The 20329-nt window shown below is 42.9% G+C and overlaps 1 protein-coding gene across 5 annotated transcripts in view; it reads right to left on the reverse strand.

Annotated features, from left to right (window-relative positions):
* Positions 1-8440: 8440 nt before the first annotated feature.
* The window catches only part of LOC130267269 (piRNA biogenesis protein EXD1-like), a 199274-nt gene continuing 187385 nt past the window's right edge, over positions 8441-20329 (reverse strand). For all 5 annotated transcript variants that reach the window (XM_056516730.1, XM_056516728.1, XM_056516727.1 and 2 more), the window contains 2 exons: positions 11723-11914; positions 8441-9174 (listed from right to left, as the gene is read on the reverse strand). In XM_056516730.1, coding sequence (XP_056372705.1) covers positions 9049-9174; positions 11723-11914 — 318 coding nt within the window. In that variant the 3' untranslated portion in view covers positions 8441-9048. The remainder of the gene's footprint in view (positions 9175-11722; positions 11915-20329) is intronic.

Here is a 20329-nt window from a genome sequence, read left to right on the forward strand (position 1 = left end):
AGGGCGTATGGCTACGCCCTCCGTCCTTAAGTGACGGGACGCGAGGGCATATGCATACGCCCTCCGTCCCCAAGGAGTTAAAAATTGCTGTTGGGAAAAGGCGCCTTTCCAATAAGAGAGACCTGGAGCAGTTTGCAAAGGAAGAGTGGTCCAACATTCCGGCTGAGAGGTGTAAGAAGCTTATTGATGGTTATAGGAAGCCACTGATTTCAGTTTTTTTTACCAAAGGTTGTGCAACCAAATATTAACTTAAGGGTGCCAATAATTGTGTCCAGCCCATTTTTGGAGTTTGATGTGACATTATGTCCAATTTGCTTTTTTTCTTTTTGGTTTAGTTCCAATACACACAAAGGGAATAAACGTGTATAGCAAAACATGTTACTGCAATCCTTTTCTGTGAGAAATACTTCATTTTCTTGAAAAATTTCAGGGGTGCCAACATTTACGGCCATGACTGTATATTATATATAAGTATTATATCTGTTGTGTACAGTATTAGTATTTATGCTTCCAGCTGTACACTAGAGCTCTTATTAAAGCAGGATTAGAGATAGCAAATAGCTTCTCCAAACCATTAGGGAATACCCAGCACAGACAAGATAAGAGGTTGAAAGTATTTTCTACTCAACAGGTTCTTCTAAAAAAAATTAGCATATTGTGCTAAAGTTCATTATTTTCCATAATGTTAAGATAAAAATTTTACTTTCATATATTTTATATTCATTGCACACCAACTGAAATATTTCAGGTCTTTTATTGTTTTAATACTGATGATTTTGGCATACTACTTATGAAATCCCAAAATTCCTATCTCAAAAAATTAGCATATCATGAAAAGGCTCTCTAAACGAGCTATTGACCTAATCATCTGAATCAACTAATTAACTCTAAACACCTGCAAAAGATTCCTGAGGGTTTTAAAAACTCCCAGCCTGGTTCATTACTCAAAACCGCAATCATGGGTAAGACTGCCGACCTGACTGCTGTCCAGAAGGCCATCATTGACCCCTCAAGCAAGAGGGTAAGACACAGAAAGACATTTCTGAACAAACAGGTTGTTCCCAGAGTGCTGTATCAAGGCACCTCAATGGGAAGTCTGTGGGAAGGAAAAAATGTGGCAGAAAACGCAGTTTTTTTCGCGCGGAATGCAGCTCTGATTTCCGCGCGGAAATGAAAGAGGATAGGACACACAGTAATGCGCGAATTCCGCGCAGAAGCGTGGCAGACTGGCAACATTTTTTGCATTCACTTCAATGGGGTTAGGATGCGATTTCCGCATGAAGAACGAACATGTTCATTCTTCATGCGGAATGGAATTCTGTGACAGAATTCCGCTAACGGAATTTCCTCAGTGTGAACTGAGGAGAGGAAAATTAACTAAATACTATGGGGTATGGCACTGCTGAATGAATTGGAGAGGAATAAGCGAGCAGAATTACTTGTGGAAAATTCCTGTCCAATTCCTCAGTGTGAACATATCCTTATAGGGACAGAACGTTTATCCAGGGATTTATTCTGACTGCCACATTTGAAGTCGGGAAGAAATTTTTACCTCTAGTATGAGGGTTTTTTTGCCTTCCTCTGGATCTACTCAGTAGGGATATAGGTTGAACTCTATGGACTCTAGTCTTTATTCAACCTTATGAACTAGGTTACTATGTTACACATGTAATTTAGAGTTGTGCCTCGTCCTACATAACTCGATCTGGTAAGCAACTCTTAGGCCGGGCTCACACTACGGAATTTCCAAGTGCAGTTCCATTTATAAAAAATTTGGTCGGAAATTCTGGTGCACCTGGCAATCCAGGTTGGGATTCCAGTCCGGGATGGAAATGCTCTTGTTGCGTTGCATGTTTTACCAATAAAACTTTGCAGAGAAACGCCTAGTTTGACGTCCCATTTCTCCGCGCCTCAAGACACGACTACCTTCTCCTGGGTGCAGCTGGCAATGGGATTCCACTGCATAGTCCACACTGCTGAGTTTTTGTTGAGGCAGACTTTCTAACCGTTAAAATCCGCTCAAAATATTCTGCAGAACATTGCACTTGTTTTCCGTTCCACAGACATTACAGTCTATGGGGACGCCATTGTCCGTGCAGTCCTAGCACAGACTGATTCTCCAAAGTGTGAAATATTTTCTAGGATTAGAGAAAGGTGCAAGGTATGGAAACCATTACTATTTCTTCTGCTTTAAAAGGATTTGTCCAAGTTTCAATTTAGTCTACTAGCTGCCCGTATACATGTGGCTTCTAAGTGGCGGTCCCTAGTCCTTTCTATACCCATGTGATCTCCCAGGTCAATAATATGTTAATCACTGAGAAACTCAATGCTCTGAGAGCTGATACAGTAGACATATTTACTATAATATGGCAACCCTGGATATCCTCCCCCAACCCCTCAGATGTCTTATTCATTTATCTCTGTGATGGTTGGTTTTTTCCTTACCTTTCGGACAAGGGCTTTGCCCCCTTTCATGATTGTGTGACCAAGCACCTGATTATTTGCATATTGTCGATAGTGGATGAAATTGTTGATTTTATGGCAAGACAAGACACTTCGTATTATGCTTTTTAAACTTCTTTACTGAAACTCAGCAGCTAGTATGTATTGTAAGTATTAACAGAAAAAAAAAACTTTTGTTTATAACATAACAAAGGGTATATGAACATGCAACCTAGGGTGCAACCTAGCATGAAGTCCCGTGACATTAGCCAATCAGACTGCATCACAGATGATAAAGGTATCCAACACACAGGTATCTCCCTTCTTCTTTGCTGCTCAGCAGAGTGATTAGATAAGTATTTTTCTCTCAAAATATTCAGTTCAATTTACTCATTTATTTATTTATATCCATTGCATATTTGATTAATTAATTATTTAATAAATTGTAATTTTTTTCCCTTTCTCCTATTATTAAAAAATTCTCTTCCTATATACCTATTTCTGTATAGATATTTTATTCTCATTGCAGTCCTTTATCCTTCATTCTGCATATTCTGCTCGTTTCTCCCACTTCTCCCCAGTTATTCCGGTCCCCATTATAGCTTCATATCCCTCTTTATTCCCCTTTTTCAGTTTACCTCACCTTGTTCCCGTTTTCCTCTTCGCGCCATTATTGCAGCTCGAGCGCTCCCTGTCCTTCTCCGGCGCTCACGCAAGTCTCGCGTGACTTGCTGACAAGAGATGTCGTCCTTTGTCTAGCGTCCTCGGGATCTCGTCATTCTCCTCAGATACGTGTATTTCTCCTCACACCGTTAAACACTGTATCCTATTAATTGTACAATTCATTTCATTTTAAAATAGTCATTCATTTCATCTCTTATCTTATACTGCCACTCGGTGGCTGTTTTCAATATATATTTCTTCATTTATCTCATTACAGTTACTTCATTCATATATCTCTCATAGTGTCTTATAATATTAAGTGAATTTTAATTAATTGTTCTTATATTTAATTTAATTATTTATTAGTATTAATCCTTAATTATACTCTTACAGATATCTTTGTTGTGTCCTTCTCCATTTACATTTGCAAAATGTCTGAGGAAAATAAAACTTCATCAGAAAATGTCCTCCCAGAGAATTTACAATCTCTTGTGGACGCATCTATTTCTAAATCCATTAATGTAGCGGTACAATCCGCAGTCTCTGCTTTGCAGGGCTCTATTGACAAATCAGTGTCACTGGCCATAGCCCGCTGTAATTCAGCAAATATGGGCTCTATACCTCCCCTAACACCTTCGGACCAATTCTGGTCCCCAGAAGAGTCCGTGTCCCAGTTGGCTAAGGGACTTAAGGGGCCAGGTAAGGCAAAGGCCAAGAGAAGGCATTCTACTGACGGCCCTTACTCCGCTAGACAAGGTAAAAATACCTCAGGAGTACGCCAAGGTTCTTCACATTCTCAAAATATAGAATTTACTCAATCCTCTAGCACAAGTGGTTCACATAAACCACAAGATTTACCCTCAACCCGTGAGGAGGCTCAATCCAACAGGGTTAAGAAGTCTGGCTTCAGAGCTAAACCAAACTCCTTCAAAGTATCCTCATCTGAAGAGTCAGCTGACTCGGACATTGAGGAGATACTATATGTCTCGGAGGACAGTGATCCCAATCATGATGACCTTGGCAGTCAGGAGGAAACAAAGTTAACTGAGTCGGGTGACACATATTTTGACCCAGCATTGATATGTCATCCACGTTCTGGGGAATGGCTGCCAAAAGCAAAGGTAGCCGAATTTATTTCACTATGGGCCAATAAACCTCTTGACAAACCATCATGTAATAAATTAAAGGCAGAGTGTCCTAGACCAACACTGCCAAATAATGCCTCACACACCCCGGAATTAGATCCACTCATTGCAAAATTTCTCTTTAAAACTGGTAACAACCCAAAAAAAGGAGTGGATAGAAGTTTCAAGTCCTGTCAGGACAAGTTAATGGACCTATTGGGTCCTCTGACAAAAATTTTAAATTTATCAGAAGAGGCATCCACTTCCGATACTCCTGTGGATCCTGAAACCCTTAAAGGGTGGGCCCAAAGGGCCATATGTATATTCGGAAATGCTAACGCTTCCCTCTCGAAAACGCTCCATTCTATTAAAAATAGACCCCCAGCTAACCAATTTGGCCACGGTAGAGCCACCAAATCCCACCAAGGGCATGCTCTTTGGTGAGGATTTGATTAAAGAACTAAATAAATATGTTGGCCTATTCTCATCCCTGAATAAGGCCCAAGTATCATTGAAAAAAGTTTTTTCTCAACAGGTATTTGGGAAGGCTGGAAGAGGACGGGTCGCTTTTCCGGCCGTTCCTCCCAAAATCAATATCACAGAGGCTCCTTTTCCCATACATCACAATCTTCAGAGTTACTTTTGCTCCACTTGAACTGGACTCAGTCTCTTCTGATTCATCTGGGCTTTCTGATAAACTACAAGAAATCAATCCTAGTCCCTTCTCAAGACCTAGAATTCCTAGGCTTTATGATCAACACTCAGTTGACCACTCTAAGCCTTCCTCCAAGGAGATTGAAAACCATTCGGAAGGAGATCAAACAAATCCTCTGCAAAGATATAATTTCTTTGAGGACAATTGCCCGGATAGTAGGCCTCTTATCAGCCTCAATTCAGTCCATTTTCCCAGCCCCCCCTCCACTACAGGGCTCTTCAACGCTTAAAGATTCGTCATTTAAGGGAAGGTCTCGGTCACTCAGACGAAATTCCCCTATCTTCAGAAGCCAGAGAAGAACTTCTCTGGTGGCTCACTCACAGAGTCCTGGAATGGAAAAACAAATTTTCACCTGAATCCGGACATCATTATAGAATCGGATGGGGAGCTCGCTGCGGTTCTCTTTCCACCGGAGGGAAATGGTCCCAGACGGAATCTCAATCACACAAATTGTCTGGAACTTCTGGCAGGATTTTTTGCTTTGAAAAGTTTTGCAAAAAATTCCTCCCATTGTTGTGTCCTCCTTCATATGGACATTTCTGCTGTCCAATACATCAACAACCTGGGAGGTACGAATTCCAAAGTTCTTGCAGACTGTCAGAGATTTTTGGCATTTCTGTTTGACAAATTCACCGATGTGGTCTAAAATAGCAGATGATCCTCAAACTTGGGTCCATAAATGCAGGACCTCTACCCCAGTTTACAGTGCACAACTGCACTTGGGGTTGAGGATCATCTGCTATTTTAGACCACATCGGTGAATTTGTCTTATGTTTAAATTTCACGCATCCACACGTTTATCATGTGTAGGATGCCTTTGTGGTACTTGTGACCATTTGCAGGCATCCTCCATTGTATGCATATTTTCCTGCTGGGGATCGTCCATAGCAACGGACCACAAGTGCAGGAGCTCCACCCCAGTATCGGTGCACAACTGCACTTGGGGTTGAGTATCTCTTGCCATTGCAGACCACGCAAATGTAAGTTGTTTCATGGCATTTCCGTTTGGACAGAAATATAATTCTGAAAGCAGAATACTTACCAGGGATTTCCAATTCAGTAGTGGATTGGTATTCACGTTACCTCACGGACTCCAGCGATTGGAAACTTCTTCTTTCGATTTTCAATCAATCAATTCTCTATGGGGTCCTCTTCACATAGACCTTTTTGCTTCCCGCCTGAATACCCAATGACCTGTTTTTCAGTTGGCGTCCAGATCCGGAAGCCCTAGGGGTGGACACCTTCCTGCAATCCTGGCCTCAGAAAACCCTATATACGTTTCCTCCATTCAACCTAATCCCTCGAGTTCTCTTTCAAGCCTCGATCCAGAAGGCCACACTAGTTCTCATAACTCCACTCTGGCCAACTCAATCGTGGTTTCCCCAGATCTTGCACCTGCTCATAGACCTTCCCCGTCTCCTTCCTTCACTCACAATCTTCTCCTAGATCCTCAAGTGAACTGTCACCCTCTGATTTTGTCGGGCCATCTACCTCTGGTGGCTTGGATGATTTCGGGTCACCAGGATCTGGTTTCCAATTTTCAAAGTCAACTCAAGACATCCTTTCAGATGCATGGGCCCCAGGTACCAAATCGGCTTACGGATCAGCCTGGAGACTTTGGTCTCATTGGTGCGATAAACGACACTTGGATCCCTTACGAACATCTATATCCCATATCTTAAATTTCTTATCAGAATCATTTGATGCTGGTAATGCCAATAGAACAATTAATCTATATCGTTCAGCGATCTCCTCTAAACACTTTCCTATAGATTCCATCCCTGTGGGTAGGTATCCTTTAGTTTGTCAACTACTTAAATGTATACGTTTTCGTAGACCTCCTCTTCCTAGATACAATTCTACTTGGAATGTAAACATCATACTTGATATGTTTATTTCCTGGGATGATAATGATGATTTATCATTAAAATTCCTATCCTTTAAACTTATCACCCTTTTGTGCCTCATCTCCGTCAAAAGGGTCTCTGATGTTAAATCGTTAGATATATCTCGCAGACAATTTACACCTCAGGGTGTTGTTTTTCCAATTTACCGGCGTACTAAAACTAATCTCCATTCTGTTTTTTATCCTTCCTTACCGGATAATAAAAAACTATGTGTTGTCCGTGGTCTTCGTTCCTATGAATCCAGAACTGAATCTCTTCGAATCCCATCTTTTTCCCAACTATTAATCTCCTTTTGTAAACCTAATGCTCCAGTCTCCTCCCCTACTCTTGCTAGATGGGTTAAACAAACCATGCACCTTGCTGGTATTGATATTTCCAAATTTACGGCTCATTCTACCAGAAGTGCAGTCTCCACCAAACTTTTCCAATCTGGCGCTTCTCTTTCAGATCTATTAAAAGCGGCCAATTGGTCCTCTGACTCTACTTTCAAAACCTTTTACTTTAGACCTGAGTCTCATGTATCTATGTTATTATTGTAATAAGAATTATTATTTATTTCTTTATTCATTTCATTTACTTTTATGATTATTTTGAGTAAGCTTTGAACTAGCATAATACGAAGCGTCTTGTCTTGCCATAAAATTGAGAATTTTCCTATCCTAAGTGACGGAAAATTTAGTATTATCCCTCCCTAAACCCATCGCTATAACATGTCTTTCTATGTCTTTCTATCTCTATCTATTCAACAGCTCCACAATAGGATCCATTCACCGTTGGTCTTCTACTTTGACATCACTTCACGGGATCTATATTCCTTCGACTTCCATTCCTCCTACACTATCTTCGTGGTCAACTTCCTGCAATTTTTTACCAGTTGGATGATTTCCGCAAAGAAGAAGGGAGATACCTGTGTGTTGGATACCTTTATCATCTGTGATGCAGTCTGATTGGCTAATGTCACGGGACTTCATGCTAGGTTGCACCCTAGGTTGCATGTTCATATACCCTTTGTTATGTTATAAAAAAGTATTTTTTCTGTTAATACTTACAATACATACTAGCTGCTGAGTTTCAGTAAAGAAGTTAAAAAAGCATAATATTCGCGTCTTGTCTTTAATAAAATCAAAATTTTCCGTCACTTAGGATAGGAAAATTACCACATATCTGTACCACATATGTGTACCCCTTCCTTTCCCTCTTCCCCCTTATTTTTTGGGTTCTTTGTTACCTTCCTATTGTTCCCTTATTTGTTCTGCTTTTTGCATCTATTGTGTAAGCATATATTCTTATTGCTTATTGTTCTTTGAGATTGCGCAATAAATGTATCCTTTTGACACTAAAAGGAGTTGTCCGGAAATTAAACTTTTTAAATATGCCTGAGGTTGTGTAAAAATAATAAAGTGGTAATACCTACCCCCAAGAAATTTGATGACTGGGGCAAATCCTGAGGAGATGACACTTAACCAGAAAATAGATTTGATAAACAGAGACCAGGAGCACTGGCTCAGCAGCAGCTTGGGGTGAGTACAAGAAATGTTAACAACATAGTACAAAGAAGGCCAAGGACAGACTGCTAACATTATCTTGGATAAGGGTGTCCTTTAATGAAAAACCAGACAAGACTATTAGTTTTTTTTTGTACCTGATTTTGGTAACATTGCTGGAATACAGCAATATTAATAGGTGAAACAAATATGGGCACGTGAACTGTACAAAAACAGAACATGCATTAATTCAAACCATCGACTTTTAATGGTAAAATTTGTCCAATACAGATCGTTTGAAACATGCTGAAAAAAAACCCTTGTGCATAAATATTTCAATAATAAATAACTAAACGAATATAGAAGTGTGAAGGAGGACTATGGGCCCTAGTAGATGTACACAAGTGCCAGTCTCATAATTTGTGCTCGTATACAAAGCTTAGCATCTGAAGACAGATCACTGGCCCTTCATTTATAGGACAATACTGGTATCCTCTCCCTTTCCAATTCTTTAGTAGGAGTAATGTACAATAAACAAAAAGAATGATTGTGGAGGTCTATAGAAATTCTCTTGTAAATAAAAAAACAAAAAACACTATGAACATTTTGCTGATTATTTCTTTCAATCAGCCTTCAACTCAACCATCACAAGCATTAAACACACTAACAATGACAGCAGTTACATGACAAGCAGTGCAATGTGACCCATTACATTACTTTTCAGCCCTTTCTAGGAACCCTCGACTGTTCACTTGATAATCTTTCAGGGCCTGCTCTCTTCTTCTTTGCTGCAGTACACTAAGCTGCTGAAGTTCTTCTGGAAGTTCAGTGGAGGTGGTCTGTACAAAAACATGAAAATATATATTGCATAATTTACTAAAATAAAACGTACTTAATACATCACGAGATAGAACAGCATGTTTGTAAACGTAAGTATTCAGTGAGTGATGTTTTCAGGGCGACATACATATAGATTTTTGCTAGACACTTAGGCTATATTCACACAATGGCATTTCCGTGCGGAAGCATTACGCACAGACATTCTGCTGCAGCATAGTCCCATTCATTCCAACGGAATTGTGCTGCACTGTGCATACGGTGGAATTTCCACAGCAGATGTTTCTGCCACGGAAATCCAGATTCCGAAGAAAGAATAGACATGTCTATTCTTTCTGTGGAGTCAGCAAGGAAATGTACTGCACTCTATGAGACACTGTATTTCCTAGCGGTCCTAGTACCGGCCTGTTCTGTCGGCGCTCTGCTGTTGGTGGACCGCACCGAAATGCGCCATCTCACAGACTTCTGTCTGAACATAGCCTTCGAGTATGTTCACAATTTATGGTAGCAGGGCAGCAGAAGGTTGCAATTTATCCCATTACCATCTCTGCTGCAGATTTGATGCTGAATCCATTTAGTTCAAATTGAAATTTGCAGCATAAAATTTACAGCCTCAAATCTGCAGCTGACCCATCAGTAGGCTGTTAAGTCACCTAGAGGGAGATATACTGCAACTAATAACTTTGGAATCCCATACGTTAAGTAGGGTGGCCTATGGGAAACCAACTCGGTTACCCTTAGATAAAGTGTGGTGGGGGGTGTAAGCAACTATTTGGCATCTTGAGTTACATGGTGTATATGCCCATATGAATAACCCTTATATATTGGGTGTGTTGATACTGGAAGGATTTTAGGTATAAGAAAGAGTCAGAAAGGTTTGTTGTATGTTTATCAACTGTATGAAGATTCATTGTCTGTGACTCCACTTCACTAGGATATAGGGGGAGGGGCTCCGCCCATTCAATTTATATGTTCATTGTCTGTAACTCCACTTCACTAGAATGTGGACTCACAGGCAATGAATATGCAAATTGAGTGGGCAGAGCCCCACCACCTGTGTGCGATTGACTGAATTTAGCAGAGGATCTTCTGGGGCACATATCTCAGGATTTAAGTAAGTGACCCCTTGTTGGACTCCTGTTCACCCACACTATGACCAGTGTTTTGGGTTTAGAGTAGTGCTGGGTGGTATACCAGTTCATGCCGAATACCGAAATTTTTTTTCCTGCATAATAAGAATTTTTCCAATACCGCAATACCGGTTGCCCCCCCCTCGTATTAATGAATTATCAGCCAGAGTGCGCTGTCCCCACATCGGCCAACAAATCATGTGACCCATGAGCGCTGCGTCTCTCCCCCCCCAAATAATTATCAGCCGCTGCGCTGTACTGTACTATCCTGTGCCCGGGCTTCAGAAATAAACAAAATAAACTTTAACTCACCTTCCTACGTTCTCCCGTTACCGGCCTCACGTGCTGCTCTTGCTGCTTCCTGGGGATGGGAACGTCAAAGAGCCGTCGGCCTATCACCAGCCACAGCAATGTCCCGTCTCGGCCGGTGATATATGACAGTGGGCTCAGCCTATCACCGGCAGAGGTGGGACATCGCTGTGGCCGGTGATAGGCTGACGGCTCTGTGACGGTGACGTTCCCATCCCCAGGAAGCAGCAAGAGCAGCGGAGGGACCGTGAGGCCGGTAACGGGGGAACATAGGAAGTTGAGTTAAAGTTTATTTTGTTTATTTTTGATGCCCGGGCACAGGATAGTACAGTACAGCGCAGCGGCTGATAATTATTGGGGGAGGAGACAAGCAGCGCTCGCGGGTCACATATGATTAGTCCCCCGATGTGGGGGACAGCCGTTAAATACCATGGAACAGCCATTATTTACAAAAATACCGTGATACACATTTTTGGTCATACCGCCCAGCTCTAGTTTAGAGTGGGTGAACAGGCTGACAATTTTCCTTTAAGTCCTTTTAACAGCTGGGACAGAGGTAGCAAAGGACACAAGAGCCATACCAGCAGCACTGGGGAAGTGGCAAAAGGTAAGATAAGGTTTATTATTTTAATTGCTGCAGCAAGGGCATAATAGCAAAATGAAAAATTTCGCTGGAGTACTGTTTACTGTTATTTATTAAATACTAAATAATTATGTAGACAACCTTAAAAGGACTTTCTGGTAGCATAAAAAAACTATATCAACAGGCTGGAACTGGGGTGTTGAGGAAAAAAGTGTCACGTGAACAATTTAAGTGACATCACTGCAGCACATCTGGCAGTGGAAACTAAAACAATGATGGCAGCATAAGAGTGAAGGTAAATTAATGTGAGGGTTAAGTTTTATAATTTTTGTTCGTTTTTTTTTTTTAGGGAATTTTGAAGGCGGACAGAAAAATATTCACTTTGTGAAATACTTTTCACAAGGCTCTGAACTGAGAGGCTATAAAAGGTATTAAAGTGTCATCTTGTTATTCCAAGAGTGAATAATAGTGTGAAGAGTGAATTCTGAACAATATACTGTAAGCTTAGATAAATCAATTGTCAAATACCTCAGAGCTGAAGAACCCAGCTGAAGTTCTTAGACGATTTCCATTAAGATAACCATCAACTAGCAAAGTGTAGTCTTTTAACATAGCATCCAGCATGGCTGACCGCAAATCCAAGAGATGAATCACATCCACAACTAGAAGCTTCAGTGCGTCGGTTGGCAATGGGCGACTACACCAGATATTGGGGTTGTCCTGTATAAAGATATGGGGGAGATTACATAATCAAGACCATATATATCATGTAGGGGAACTAAAAAAAATTAAATAAAAATGTTTAACTTTTTCTTCAACTATACATGTCATAAATTGGTCCAAGATTGGTACACAGTAGTATATGCCTTGGGGCCTTAAAGGGGTACTCGGGTGCTTAGACATCTTATCCCCTTATCCAAAGTATAGGGGATAAGATGCCTGATCTCGGGAGTCCCGCCACTGGGGACCCCCGTGATCTTGCACGTGGCACCCCAGTTAAAACCAGTCCCCGAAGCATGTTCGCTCTGGGTCTGATTACCGGCGACCACAGGGCCGACGGCGTGTGACGTCACGCCTGCGCCCCCATGTGACGTCACGCCTCCGCCCCTCAATGCAAGCCCCTAGACATCTTATCCCCTATCCAAAGGATCTCTCCTGCTGCACCCTCATACATCAGCAGCCTGGAGCTATGTTTGCTCCGTGGCTGATGATGGGCGATACAGGGGATGGGGAATGGTGACGTCACGCTCCGTCCCCTCAAGGCAAGCCTATCGGAGGGCCGTGACAGCTGCTGCGCCCCCTACCATAGACTTGCATTGAGGGGGTGGGGCCGTCACGATACCCTGTCCCTTGTATCGCCCGTCATCAGCCATGGAGCAAACATAGCTCAAGGCTGCTGATGTACGAGGGTACAGCAGGAGATATTGTGGGGGTCCTTTGGATGGGGTATAAGATGGCTAGGGGCGGAGTTCCCCTTGGAGACGGAGCCCATTTTGACCCTAAGGACGGGAGCATTTTTTGCAAATCTGACCACTGTCACTTTATGCATTAATAAATCTGGAATGCTTTTACTTATAAATTTGATTCCAATATTGTTTTTTGTGACATATTCTACTTTATGTTAGTGGTAAATTTTCGTCGATACTTGCTACATTTCTTGGTGAAAAATTCCAAAATGTAAGCAAAAATTTTTAAATTTAGCATTTTTCTAACTTTGAAACTATCTGCTTGTAAGGCAAATGGACATTCCAAATAAATCATATATTGATTCACATATACAATATGTCTACTTTATGTTTGCATCATAAAGTTGACATGTTTTTACTTTTGGAAGACATCAGAGGGCTTCAAAGTTCAGCAGCAATTTTCAAATTTTTCACAAAAATTTCAAAATCAGAATTTTTCAGGGGCCAGTTCAGTTTTGAAGTGAATTTGAGGGTCTTTATGTTAGAAATACCCCATAAAGGACCCCATTATGAAAACTGCACCCCTCAAAGTATTTAAAATGACATTCAGAAAGTTTGTTAACCCTTTAGGTGTTTCGCAGGAATAGCAGTAAAGTGAGGGAGAGAATTCAAAATCTCAATTTTTTTACATGTTATTGCAGCCCCATTTTTTTCATTTTTACAAGAGGTAAGGTGAAAAAGCCCCCCAAAATGTGTAATTCAATTTCTCTCGAGAAAAAAACACCTCAAATGTGTATGTTAAATGCCCTGCACTACAGGGCTCAGAAGGGAAGGAGCGACAATAGGATTTTGGAAAGTGAATTTAGCAGTTTTGGTTTTTTGGGGGGGGCATGTCGCATTTAGGAAGCCCCCATGGTGCCAGAACAGTAAAAAAAAACAAAAAAAACACATGGCACACTATTTTGGAAACTACACACCTCAAGGAATGTAACAAGGGGTAAAGTGAGCCTTAACCCCTTAAGGACTCCATGTTTTTCCGTTTTTGCACTTTAGTTTTTTCCTCCTTACCTTTTAAAAATCATAACCCTTTCAATTTTCCACCTAAAAATCCATATTATGGCTTATTTTTTTGCGTCGCCTATTCTACTTTGCAGTGACATTAGTCATTTTACCCAAAAATGCACGGCGAAACGAAAAAAAAATCATTGTGCGTCAAAATCGAAGAAAAAATGCCATTTTGTAACTTTTGGGGGCTTCCGTTTCTACGCAGTGCATATTTCGGTAAAAATGAAACCTTATCATTATTCTGTAGGTCCATACGGTTAAAATTATACCCTACTTATATAGGTTTGATTTTGTCGCACTTCTGGAAAAAATCATAACTACATGCAGGAAAATGTATACGTTTAAAAAGGTCATCTTCTGACCCCTATAACTTTTTTATTTTTCCACGTACAGGGTGGTATGAGGACTCATTTTTTGCGCCGTGATCTGAAGTTTTTATTGGTATGATTTTTGTTTTGATCGGACTTTTTGATCACTTTTTATTCATTTTTTAATGGTATAAAAAGTGACCAAAAATGCGCTTTTTTTGACTTTGGAATTTTTTTGCGCGTACGATATTGACCGTACGGTTTAATTAATGATATATTTTTATAGTTCGGACATTTACGCACGCGGCGATACCACATATGTTTATTTTAATTTTATAGGGACCTATAACACTGCACACACTGATCTCCTATGCTGATCACTGCCGTGTATTAGCACGCCTGTGATCAGTGTTATCGGCGCTTGACTGCTCCTGCCTGGATCTCAGGCACGGAGCAGTCATACGCCGATTGGACACCGAGGAGGCAGGTAAGGGCCCTCCCGGTGTCCTGCCAGCTGTTCGGGACGCCGCGATTTCACCGCTGCGGTCCCGAACAGCCCGACTGAGCTGCCGGGTCACTTTCGCTTTAGAAGCGGCGGTCAGCTTTGACCGCCGCTTCTAAAGGATTAATACCGCACATCGCCACGATCGGCGATGTGTGGTATTAGCCGCGGGTCCCGGCCGTTGATGAGCGCTGGGACCGACGCGATATGATGCGGGATCGCGGCGCGATCCCGCTTCATATCGCGGGAGCCGGTGCAGGACGTAAATATACGTACTGCGTCGTTAAGGGGTTAATACCCCACAGGTGATTGACAAACTTTCATTAAATTGGGATATGAAAATGAAAAATTTGATTTTTAACTAAATGCTGGTGTCACCCCAAACTTTTCCTTTTTGCAAGGTCTAATAGAAGAAAATGCCCCCCAAAATTTGTAACCTCCATTTCTCTTGAGTAAGGAAATACCTCATATGTTTATGTAAAGTGCTCTATGGGCGCACTAGAGGGCTCAGAAGGGAAGGAGTGACATTGGGCTTTTGGAGAAAGAATATTGCTGAAATGGTTTTTGGGGGGCATGTAACATTGAGGAAGCCCCCATGGTGCCTGACAAGCAAAAAAAAAAAAATGGCATACTATTTGGGAAACCACACTCCTCAAGGAACTTAAAAAGGGGTACAGTGAGCCTTAACACCCCACAGGTGTTTGACGAACTTTCCTTAAAGTGGGACGTGAAAAGGAAAAATTTTATTTTTTTCACAAAAATGCTGGTGTTACCCCAAATTTTTCACTTTCACAAAGGGTAATAGGAGAAAAAGCCCCCAAAAGTTTGTAACACCGTATGGAAATACCCCATATGTGGATATAAAGTGCTCTGCGGGCACACTACAATGCTTAGAAGAGAAGGAACGCCATTGAGATTTTGGAGAGAGAATTTGGTTGGACTGGAAGTTGGGGGCTATGTGCATTTACAAAGCCCCCATGGTGCCACAACATTGGACCCCTCCCCCACATGTGACCCCATTTCGGAAACTACACTCCTCAAGGAATGTAATAAGGGGTGTAGTGAGCATTTACACCCCAATGGCGTTTGACAGACCTTTGGAACAGTGGGCTGTGCAAATGAACATTTAAATTTTTTATTTTTACGGACAACTGTTCAAAAAATCTGTCAGACATCTGTGGGGTGTCAATGCTCACTGCACCCCTTATTCCATTTCATGAGGGGTGCAGTTTCCGAAATGGGGTCACTTGTCGGGAAGTCCACTGTTCTGGCAGCATGGGCGCTTTGTAAAAGCACATGGCCTTCAATTCCAGCCAAATGCTCTTGCCACTAGGAGGCGCTGACACTAGGAAAAAAAAGTCAGCTCCTCCCTGGCAGGATATACCCGCCTACCTGCAGTAATCAGTTTTGTCACAAAGCAGTAGTAGAAGCCAACAAAGACATACGTCCGAAGGACCCTAGAAAGGAATCTCGAATAAACAACCCAAGAACCGGAAAGAATCATCCGGAAAAAAGAATGGGTGGGTGCAGTGTTTCCCAATGAAAGCTACGAGAAAGAGATTTTAGGGTGAGTACAAAAATATCTCCTTTTCTCGGTCGCTCTTCATTGGGGGACACCTAACTGATGGGACGTACCAAAGCAGTCCCCTAGGGTGGAAAAAAAAAAACAACCACCAGAGAAAGGGAATCAGTCCAGAGACTGAACTCACGTGTCCACAAGGCCTGCGGATGAGCTACCCAGGCGGAGATACACAAGGCCCTGAAATGGAAATCCCGGCAGATCCCCCGTCCAAGGAGACGGACTAGGACGCCAAGGAAAAGGCCACCTCCTGTAGACAACGAGTCATATGGTCGGCAAGGAAGAGCGGAAACCGAAATTTCATCCGCAGAGACATCAGCCGTTTGTCGAATGACAGGCGGTGAAGGAACAGTGTCGACCACTGTCTGGTCTACTGGTACGGGTCCATAGGAGCCAGTCCATCAGTCACCTCACCCAACAGTGAGGTACCGGAACTGGAGCAGCAGATACATGTGATGTTTGACAGGCGGTAGGCGGTGTAGTAAACCATGCAGACCACTGTCTGGCGTACGGGTATGGGTCCAAAGTAGACAACGAGTCATCGGGTAGGTAGGACATATTGGGTCAGTTCATCATATACCACACCCAGCAGTGGGGTATAGGAACTCCAGCCACGAATACATCAGCCATGTGACAGGTGGCAGAGAAAACCATGCAGACCGCTATCTGGCGTACTGGTATGGGTCTGTAGTAGAACACGAGACATAGGGTCCCATAGAGCACACTGGGACAGTTCTTCGTATACCGCACTCAGCAGTGGGGTATCGGAACCGCAGACATGGGTACATCAGCCGTGTGACGTGTGATAGGCGGCAGAGGAAACCATGCAGAACACCGTCTGGCTTACGAGTCCAGAGCAGACAATGAGTCATGCTATCGTACACCTCACACAGTTGTGAGGGACCGGAACTCCAGCCGCAGATACAGCAGTTATGTGAAATGTGACAGGCGGTAGAGAGGAGACTACCAGCAGTGGGGTGCCAGAGGGTCAGCAGCTGCCGTGGTAGCTGTGAGATGAGTAACCGGCGAGACCACTGTTTGGCAGTGATATCAGGTCCAAACCATGCCTATGCAGGGATATCCCCTTGGAGAACTAGCGCTGGATGGAGCCCTAGATGCCGTAGCCTGTGGAGAAGGGATCACACAGGATGAAATGCCAAGAACACCCCAGGATGGGTGGTTGGCAGAAATGACAGATGAGGAACTTCAGAGAGACCCGAGGGTCTGTTAGGAACGTCAAGGAGCTTGACAAGGTATGGTACTCAGTGGTAGGAGAGAACAGAATGCATGAATATATCCCCTATAGTTGCCAAGGGACTGTACATCCCAGCCAACAACCTGCCACGACAACAATGCAGGGAAAGGGATGCCAGAGGGATACAGTAAGCAGCTCATGCATAGTGTACAGCGGATATGGGGTGGTAGGAAGGTGGCCATGAGACACAATTTTAACCCCCGGAACGCGCGCTGGCACAGGGGAGAAGGGCGGAGCCATGTGCCGCAATGATCCCCTCACCCAGCGCGCAGTTCAGTGAAGAATGCAGTGAGTCCCAGTATGCATAAAACACAGCCCCCACACATAAGAACTCCAATAAAGGACAGAGGCCCTTTTTAGGTGGTTGTCCGTCACCCTTGAGGGGGGTTAGGGTGACCCCCTCACCCAACATACTCACCTGCAGACACCTTCTTTTACTCACCCCAGGCGTCTTCAACCAGCTTTAGGCCACGCTGCATCATACCAGGCTAAGATAGCAGGGCGAGCTGGGGCAGTGGGGGACTCGGACCCAGGGTACAACCTCCAGGCACTGGCCGTTGGCGGGAAGGGGTTAACGGTGCATACTTCTATGTCCCGTGCCCCTTAGCCGCATTTGGGGGAACAGGTAGCGCCATGCTCCTGGACCCCCACCTGAAATAAAAAAGAAACAAAAGGGAGTAAAGAATCTAACTAAACAGCCCTTACTAGAAAATAATAAAAAGACCAAGTCTGGGGAGCACCCAGACCTGTGTCTGCCTCCTAGCTGACACTAGCTAAAACTGATTACTTCACTGCAGGTGGGCAGATATATCCTGCCAGGGAGGAGCTGACTTTTTCTCCTAGTGTCAGCTCCTCCTAGTGGCAAGAGCATATATCCCATCAGTTAGGTGTCCCCCAATGAAGAGCGACCGAGAAAATAAGATTGTTTCAAGCATGTGATGCTCCTTTAAACTCACCTGGGGCAAGTAAAAGGTGTGCACAATATAAAAATCAGACCTGAAAGCAGATACAAAGGAGAGAAGTTCACTTCATATTTGCATTGTGTGTGTGTGTGCCACACTAAGCATGGACAACAGAAATCGGAAAAGAGAATTGTCTGAGGACTTGAGAACCAAAATTATGGAAAAATAACAATCTCAAGGTTACAAGTCCATCTCCAGAGATCTAGATTTGACTTTGCCCACAGTGTGCAACGTTATTAAGAAGTTTGCAACCCATGGCCCGGTAGCGAATCTCCCTGGGCGTGGACGGAAGAGAAAAATTGATGAAAAGGTGTCAATGCCGGATAGTCCGGATGGTGGATAAGCAGCCCCAAACAAGTTCCAAAAATAAGCAAGCTGTCCTGCAGGCTCAGGGAGCATCAGTGTCAGCGCGAACTATCCTTCGACATTTAAATGAAATTAAACGCTATGGCAGGAGACCCGGGAGGACCCCACTGCTGACACAGACATATAAAAAAAGCAAGACTACATATGCGCAAAATGAACTTGAGTAAGCCAAAATCCTTCTGGGAAAATGTCTTGTGGACAGATGAGACCAAGATAGAGCTTTTTGGTAAAGCGCATCATTCCACTGTTTACTGAAAACGGAATGAGACCTACAAAGAAAAGAACACAGTACCTACAGTAAAAAATGGTGGCGGTTCAATGATGTTTTGGGATTGTTTTGCTGCCTCTGGCCTTGAATGTGTGCAAGGCATAATGAAATCTGAGGATTACCAACGGATTTTGGGTCGCACTGTACAGTCCAGTGTCAGAAAGCTGTGTTTGCGTCCGAGATCTTGGGTCTTCCAGCAGGACAATGACCCCAAACATACGTCAAAAAGCACCCAGAAATGGATGGCAACAAAGCGCTGGAGAGTTCTGAAGTGGCCGGCAATGTGTCCAGATCTAAATCCCATTGATCACCAGTGGAGAGATCTTAAAATTGCTGTTGGGAAAAGGCGCCCTTCCAATAAGAGAGACCTGGAGCAGTTTGCTAAGGAATAGTGGTCCAACATTCCGGCTGAGAGGTGTAAGAAGCTTATTGATGGTTATAGGAAGTGACGGATTTCAGTTATTCCAAAGGGCGTGCAGCCAAATATTAAGTTAAGGGTGCCAATTATTTTGTCCAGCCAATTTTTGGAGTTTGGTGTGACATTATGGCCAATTTGCTTTTTTTCCTCCCTTTTGGTTTAGTTCCAATACACATAAAGGGAATAAACATGTGTATAGCAAAACATGTGTTACTGCAATCCATTTCTGTGAGAAATAATTCAATTTTCTTGAAAAATTGCAGGGGTGCCAACATTTACAGCCATGACTGTAGGTGGGAGGGGTGAAAGTTTCATGATTAGTGTAGAATAGCAGGAGACACATAATTTGGTGTTTGTGCAGGGGGAATTTAGCCAAGAGAGCCGAGCAAGTGCCCCTAGGCACACATATCTGGAGAAAAATTAAGTGGTAAGGTGTCAGCAGAGACTGGAGATGTGAATCATAAGGAGTAAGTCATCTGGGAAAGAGATAACAAAGTATGTGTTTTAAGAAAGATGCCAGGCAGTGTCTTCAAAGAGGGATGGAGTGTATACAGCAAAAGGGAGACCGGTAATAGAAGGGAAAGAGCATGTGGATTAGGCATACGGTATAAAGACAATTTACCTCTAATCTAGAGAGAGGGTAGGGGTTAGGTGATGGGAGCCACAGAGTGCATAAACAGTCTGTGCCTAGAGTGGAACTCTCCATGGGTTGGTCATGAAGAAGGTCTCGTTATCACCAGGTCAACTCAGCATTAAAGGGGTACTCCGGTGAAAACCTTTTTTCTTTTAAATCAACTGGTGGCAGAAAGTTAAACATATTTGTAAATTACTTCTATTAAAAAAATCTTAATCCTTCCAGTACTTATTAGCTGCTGAATGCTACAGAACAGAGGAAATTTCTTTCTTTTTGGAACACTGATGACATCACGAGCACAGTGCTCTCTGCTGACATCTCTGTCCATTTTAGCAACCATGCATAGCAGATGTATGCTAAGGGCAGCATGGT

Source organism: Hyla sarda, chromosome 4 (assembly GCF_029499605.1).
Source record: "Hyla sarda isolate aHylSar1 chromosome 4, aHylSar1.hap1, whole genome shotgun sequence".
In the NCBI taxonomy this organism is placed as follows: domain Eukaryota; kingdom Metazoa; phylum Chordata; class Amphibia; order Anura; family Hylidae; genus Hyla; species Hyla sarda.